Source organism: Heptranchias perlo, chromosome 3 (genome assembly GCF_035084215.1).
Source record: "Heptranchias perlo isolate sHepPer1 chromosome 3, sHepPer1.hap1, whole genome shotgun sequence".
NCBI lineage: Eukaryota > Metazoa > Chordata > Chondrichthyes > Hexanchiformes > Hexanchidae > Heptranchias > Heptranchias perlo.
In genome coordinates, this window is record NC_090327.1 from 1,992,804 (window position 1) to 1,999,997 (window position 7,194).

General features: G+C 57.0%; 1 protein-coding gene across 1 annotated transcript in view; it reads right to left on the reverse strand.

Annotated features, from left to right (window-relative positions):
• The window catches only part of LOC137309315 (SWI/SNF-related matrix-associated actin-dependent regulator of chromatin subfamily D member 3), a 29,070-nt gene extending 26,372 nt beyond the window's left edge, over positions 1-2,698 (reverse strand). The window contains exon 1 of the mRNA XM_067977569.1: positions 2,515-2,698. Coding sequence (XP_067833670.1) covers positions 2,515-2,693 — 179 coding nt within the window. The 5' untranslated portion in view covers positions 2,694-2,698. The remainder of the gene's footprint in view (positions 1-2,514) is intronic.
• Positions 2,699-7,194: the final 4,496 nt, after the last annotated feature.

The window sequence follows — 7,194 nt, forward strand, 5'->3', positions numbered from 1 at the left end:
GCCGCCCCCTTCGCCCCTCCCCCCACACACTGCCGCCCCCTTCGCCCCTCCCCCACACACTCCGCCCCCTGCGCCCCTCCCCCCACACACTGCCGCCCCCTTCGCCCCTCCCCCACACACTGCCGCCCCCTTCGCCCCTCCCCCCCACACTCCCGCCCCCTGCGCCCCTCCCCCCACACACTCCGCCCCCTGCGCCCCTCCCCCCACACACTCCGCCCCCTGCGCCCCTCCCCCCACACACTCCGCCCCCTGCGCCCCTACCCCCACACACTGGCGTCCCTCCGCCCCGCCCCCACACACTGCCGCCCCCTCCGCCCCGCCCCCACACACTGGCGTCCCTTCGCCCCTCCCCCCACACACTGCCGCCCCCTCCGCCCCGCCCCCACACACTGGCGTCCCTTCGCCCCTCCCCCCACACACTCCGCCCCCTTCGCCCCTCCCCCACACACTGCCGCCCCCTCCGCCCCTCCCCCACACACTGGCGCCCCCTTTGCCCCTCCCCCCACACTCCCGCCCCCTGCGCCCCTCCCCCCACACACTCCCGCCCCCTGCGCCCCTCCCCCCACACACTGCCGCCCCCTTCGCCCCTCCCCCCACACACTGCCGCCCCCTCCGCCCCTCCCCCACACACTGGCGCCCCCTCCGCCCCTCCCCCACACACCGGCGCCCCCTCCGCCCCTCCCCCACACACTGGCGCCCCCTTTGCCCCTCCCCCCACACTCCCGCCCCATTCGCCCCTCCCCCACACACACTCCGCCCCTCCCCCACACACTCCGCCCCTCCACCCACACACCGCCCCTCCCCCCACACACTCCGCCCCTCCCCCCACACACTCCGCCCCTCCCCCCACACACTCCGCCCCTCCCCCACACACACTCCGCCCCTCCCCCACACACACTCCGCCCCTCCCCCACACACTCCGCCCCTCCCCCACACACTCCGCCCCTCCCCCACACACACTCCGCCCCTCCCCCACACACACTCCGCCCCCTCCCCCCCACACTCCGCCCCTCCCCCCACACACTCCGCCCCTCCCCCACACACACTCCGCCCCTCCACCCACACACTCCGCCCCTCCCCCACACACTCCGCCCCTCCCCCCACACACTCCGCCCCTCCCCCACACACACTCCGCCCCCTCCCCCCCACACTCCGCCCCTCCCCCACACACACTCCGCCCCTCACCACACACACTCCGCCCCTCCACCCACACACTCCGCCCCTCCCCCACCCACACACTCCGCCCCTCCCCCCACACACTCCGCCCCTCCCCCACACACACTCCGCCCCTCCCCCCACACACTCCGCCCCTCCCCCACACACACTCCGCCCCTCCCCCACACACACTCCGCCCCTCCCCCACACACACTCCGCCCCTCCCCCACACACACTCCGCCCCTCCCCCACACACTGCCGCCCCTCCACCCACACACTCCGCCCCTCCCCCACACACTGCCGCCCCTCCCCCACACACTGCCGCCCCTCCACCCACACACTCCGCCCCTCCCCCACACACTCCGCCCCTCCCCCACACACTCCGCCCCTCCCCCACACACTCCGCCCCTCCCCCACACACACTCCGCCCCTCCCCCACACACTCCGCCCCTCCCCCACACACTGCCGCCCCTCCCCCACACACTGCCGCCCCTCCACCCACACACTCCGCCCCTCCCCCACACACTGCCGCCCCTCCCCCACACACTCCGCCCCTCCCCCACACACACTCCGCCCCTCCACCCACACACTCCGCCCCTCCCCCACACACTGCCGCCCCTCCACCCACACACTCCGCCCCTCCCCCACACACTGCCGCCCCTCCACCCACACACTCCGCCCCTCCCCCACACACTGCCGCCCCTCCACCCACACACTGCCGCCCCTCCCCCACACACACTCCGCCCCTCCCCCACACACTCCGCCCCTCCCCCACACACACTCCGCCCCTCCCCCACACACTCCGCCCCTCCACCCACACACTCCGCCCCTCCACCCACACACACTCCGCCCCTCCCCCACACACTCCGCCCCTCCCCCACACACTGCCGCCCCTCCACCCACAGACTCCGCCCCTCCCCCACACACTCCGCCCCTCCCCCACACACACTCCGCCCCTCCCCCACACACACTCCGCCCCTCCCCCACACACTGCCGCCCCTCCCCCACACACTCCGCCCCTCCCCCACACACTGCCGCCCCTCCCCCACACACACTCCGCCCCTCCCCCACACACTGCCGCCCCTCCCCCACAGACTCCGCCCCTCCCCCACACACTCCGCCCCTTCACCCACACACTCCGCCCCTCCCCCACACACACTCCGCCCCTCCCCCACACACTGCCGCCCCTCCCCCACACACTCCGCCCCTCCCCCACACACTGCCGCCCCTCCCCCACACACTGCCGCCCCTCCCCCACACACTCCGCCCCTCCCCCCCACACACTCCGCCCCTCCCTCCCCCACACGCCGGCGTCCCTCCGCCTCTCGAGCCCCCAGCTCCCGCCGCGACGCCACCTACCTGCGGGCACGGCTCTGCACCGCCTGCTGCTGCTGGACCTGCTGAGGGGCCGAGCGTTTCCGGGTCTGATCCAGCGCCGGCTGCGGCATTCCCGGCCGAACCGCAGGGCTGCCCCCGTACGGGGGGCCCGGGGGACCCATGGCAGATCCTTGAGGTGCCATCCGGGCGCCTGAGGGCATCCCTGGGCGCTGCACGAAGAAACAACAAAATAAATCACTCGGTTTGAAGGAACCTATTTATAACGGCAAGGCAACGACTTACCTCAAGACCCAACAACAACTGGCCAGCCGGGGCCTCAGTGGGTCACTCTCTCGCCTCTGGGTCAGAAGGTCGTGGGTTCGAGCCCCACTCCAGAGACTTGAGCCCATAATTCAAACTGACGCTCCAGTGCAGTACTGAGGGAGTGCTGCACCGTCGGAGGTGCCGTCTTTCAGATGAGACATTAAACCGAGGCCCCGTCTGCCCTCTCAGGTGGATGTAAAAGATCCCACGGCCAATATTTCCAAGACGAGCAGGGGGAGTTCTCCCCGGTGTCCTGGGCCATTATTTATCCCTCAACCAACATCACTAAAAAACAGACGATGTGGTCATTTATCACATTGCTCTTTGTGGGATCTTGCTGTGCGCAAATTGGCAGCCGCGTTTCCTACATTACAACAGTGACTACACTTCAAAAATACTTAACTGGCTGCAAAGCAGTTTGGGACGTCCTGAGGTTATGAAAGGCGCAATAGAAATACAAGTCAAAAGGCATTCGATAAGATGCCACACAAGAGGTTGTTAAACAAGATAAGGGCTCATGGGATTGGGGGTAATATATTAGCATGGATAGAGGATTGGTTAACGGACAGAAAACAGAGGGTAGGAATAAACGGGTCATTCTCAGGTTGGCAGGCTGTAACTAGTGGGGTGCCGCAGGGATCAGTGCTTGGGCCTCAGCTATTTACAATCTATATTAATGACTTAGATGAAGGGACCGAGTTTTTTAAAAATTCGTTCATGGGATGTGGGCGTCGCTGGCGAGGCCGGCATTTATTGTCCATCCCTAATTGCCCTTGAGAAGGTGGTGGTGAGCCGCCTTCTTGAACCGCTGCAGTCCGTGTGGTGAAGGTTCTCCCACTGTGCCCGAGTGTAATGTATCCAAGTTTGCTGACGATACAAAGCGAGGTGGGAAAGGAAGCTGTGAGGAGGACACAGAGAGTCTGCAAAGGGATATAGACAGGTTTAGTGAGTGGGTGAGAAGGTGGCAGATGGAGTATAATGTGGGGAAATGTGAGGTTATTCACTTTGGTAGGAAGAATAGAAAAACAGAATTTTTTTAAAAGGTGAGAGATTTGGGTGTCCTTGTACACAAATCACAGAAAGTTAACATGCAGGTACAGCAAGCAATTAGGAAGGCAAATGGTATGTTGGCCTTTACTGAAAGAACGTTGGAGTACAAGAGTAAGGAAGTCTTACTACAGTTGTACAGGGCTTTGGTGAGACCTCACCTGGAGTACTGTGTACAGTTTTGGTCTCCTTACCTAAGGAAGGATATACTTGCCTTAGAGGGGGTGCAACAAAGGTTCACTAGATTAATTCCTGGGTTGAGAGGGTTGTTCTATGAGGAGAGGTTGAGTAGAATGGGCCTATACTCTCTGGAGTTTAGAAGAATGAGAGGTGATCTCATTGAAACATATAAGATTCTAAGAGGGCTTGACAGGGTAGATGCTGAGAGGATGTTTCCCCTGGCTGGAGAGTCTAGAACTAGAGGGTGTAGTCTCAGGATAAGGGGTCGACCATTTAAGACTGAGATGAGGAGGAATTTCTTCACTCGGTGTTGTGAATCTTTGGAATTCTCTCCCCCAGAGGGCTGTGGATGCTGAGTCATTGAATATATTCAAGGCTGAGATCGATAGATTTTTGGACTCTAAGGGGAATCAAGGGATATGGGGATCGGGCAGGAAAGTGGATTGAGGTCGAAGATCAGCCATGATCTGATTGAATGGTGGAGCAGGCTCGAGGGGCCGAATGGCCTACTCCTGCTCCTATTTCTTATGTTCTTAAATCTTTCTTTTTACAAGCCAAGTTTATGCAACCTGTCTTCATTTAACCCTTTTAAGACCTGGTATCATTCTGGTGAATGAGGGTTAAATTAGGATCCCACCTCCGACAGTGTGGCCCTCCCTCAATACTGCCCCTCCGACAGTGCAGCGCTCCCTCAGTACTGACCCTCCGACAGTGCAGCGCTCCCTCAGTACTGCACTGGGATTGTCGGCCTGGATTATGGGCTCAAGTCTCTGGAGTGGGACTCGAACCCTCGACCTTCTGTCCCAGAGGTGAGAGCGCTGAGCACTGAGCCACGGCAGACATCAACTAGACTATGACGGGGAGAATAAATCAGTGTTTAATGGTTTACCCATGGCTTTCGTTCCATAAGAAACTGTTGGTTCATTGAATGTCGAGCCTTCAAACCCAACAGTAATCCAGTAAATGGGCCTGGGTCAGGGGTCAGGCTCAATTTAAGCTGGACAATAGCACCATCGTGCCACCTACCTTGGTGACCAAATGTGGAGGACTCGGTCACGGGCAAGAGAAAAAAACCGGCAAGCTTGATCGTGACAGAAAAGTGTGACTGAGAATCGGTGTAACTATTTTCAGGGGGGTGCGAGATGCACCTGGGGGTGCATATTCACAAATCTTTGAAGGTGGCAGGGCAGTACTGAGGGTAGTGCGTTTGATGTAGTCTGCATGGATTTTAGCAAGGCTTTTGACAAGGTCCCACATGGCAGACTGGTCAAAAATGTAAAAGCCCATGGGGTCCAAGGGAAAGTGGCAAATTGGATCCAAAATTGGCTCAGTGGCAGGAAGCAAAGGGTAATGGTTGACGGGTGTTTTTGTGACTGGAAGGATGTTTCCAGTGGGGTTCCACAGGGCTCAGTACTACGTCCCTTGCTTTTTGTGATATATATTAATGATTTGGGCCTAAATGTAGGGGGCATGATTAAGAAGTTTACAGATGATACAAAGATTGACATGTGGTTGATAGTGAGGAGGAAAGCTGTAGACTGCAGGAAGATATCAATGGACTGGTCAGGTGGGCAGAAAAGTGGCAAATGGAATTCAATCCGGAGAAGTGTGAGGTAATGCATTTGGGGAGGGCAAACAAGGCAAGGGAATACACAATAAATGGGAGGATACTGAGAGGTGTAGAGGAAGTGAGGGACCTTGGAGTTCATGTCCACAGATCCCTGAAGGTAGCAGGACAGGTAGATAAGGTGGTTAAAAAAGGCATATGGAATACTTTCCTTTATTAGCCGAGATGTGGAGATGCCGGTGATGGACTGGGGTTGACAATTGTAAACAATTTTACAACACCAAGTTATAGTCCAGCAATTTTATTTTAAATTCACAAGCTTTCGGAGGCTACCTCCTTCCTCAGGTGAACGATGTCGAAATGAAATCCTCGAAATGAAGTCGCATTTATAATTCACAGAACAATGCTTGGTGAGTACAGACAGTTTTTTCAACTGCCCGTTGCCAAGGCAATCAGTGTGCAGACAGACAGGTGTTACCTGCCAGGTATCAGAATATACAAATCACCAAAAAAAACAACAAACAAAAAAAAACAGAGATAGAGAGGTAGAAACATAGAAAAGACAGCAACTGACCCGTTATATTAAAAACAGATAACATTTGTTCGCTGGTGGGGTAACGTTCGGGTAAACATACTCCAAGGCAGCCTTCGAGACACACGACAACGCAAAATCGTCGAGCAGAAATTGATTGCCAAGTTCCGCACCCATGAGGACGGCCTCAACCGGGATCTTGGGTTCATGTCACGCTACACGTTACCCCACCAGCGAACAAATGTTATCTGTTTTTAATATAATGGGTCAGTTGCTGTCTTTTCTATGTTTCTACCTCTCTATCTCTGTTTTTTTTTGTTTGTTGTTTTTTTTGGTGATTTGTATATTCTGAGACCTGGCAGGTTAACACCTGTCTGTCTGCACACTGATTGCCTTGGCAACGGGCAGTTGAAAAAACTGTCTGTACTCACCAAGCATTGTTCTGTGAATTATAAATGCGACTTCATTTCGAGGATTTCATTTCCACACGTTCACCTGAGGAAGGAGGTAGCCTCCGAAAGCTTGTGAATTTAAAATAAAATTGCTGGACTATAACTTGGTGTTGTAAAATTGTTTACAATTATTAGCCGAGGCATAGAATATAAAAGCAGGGAGGTTATGCTGGAACTGTATAAAACACTAGTTAGGCCACAGCTTGAGTACTGTGTACAGTTCTGGTCACCACATTACAGGAAGGATGTAATTGCACTAGAGAGGGTACAGAGGAGATTTACGAGGATGTTGCCAGGACTGGAGAATTTTAGCTATGAGGAAAGATTGGATAGGCTGGGGTTGTTTTCCTGGGAGCAGAGGAGGCTGGGGGGAGATTTAATTGAAGTGTACAAAATTATGAGGGGCCTCGATAGAGTGGATAGGAAGGACCTATTTCCCTTAGCAGAGAGATCAATAACCAGGGGGCATAGATTTAAAATAATTGGTAGAAGGATTAGAGGGGAGCTGAGGAGAAATGTTTTTACCCAGAGGGTGGTGGGGGTCTGGAACTCACTGCCTGAGAGGGTGGGAGAGGCAGAAACCCTCAACTCATTTAAAAAGTACCTGGATGTGCACCTGA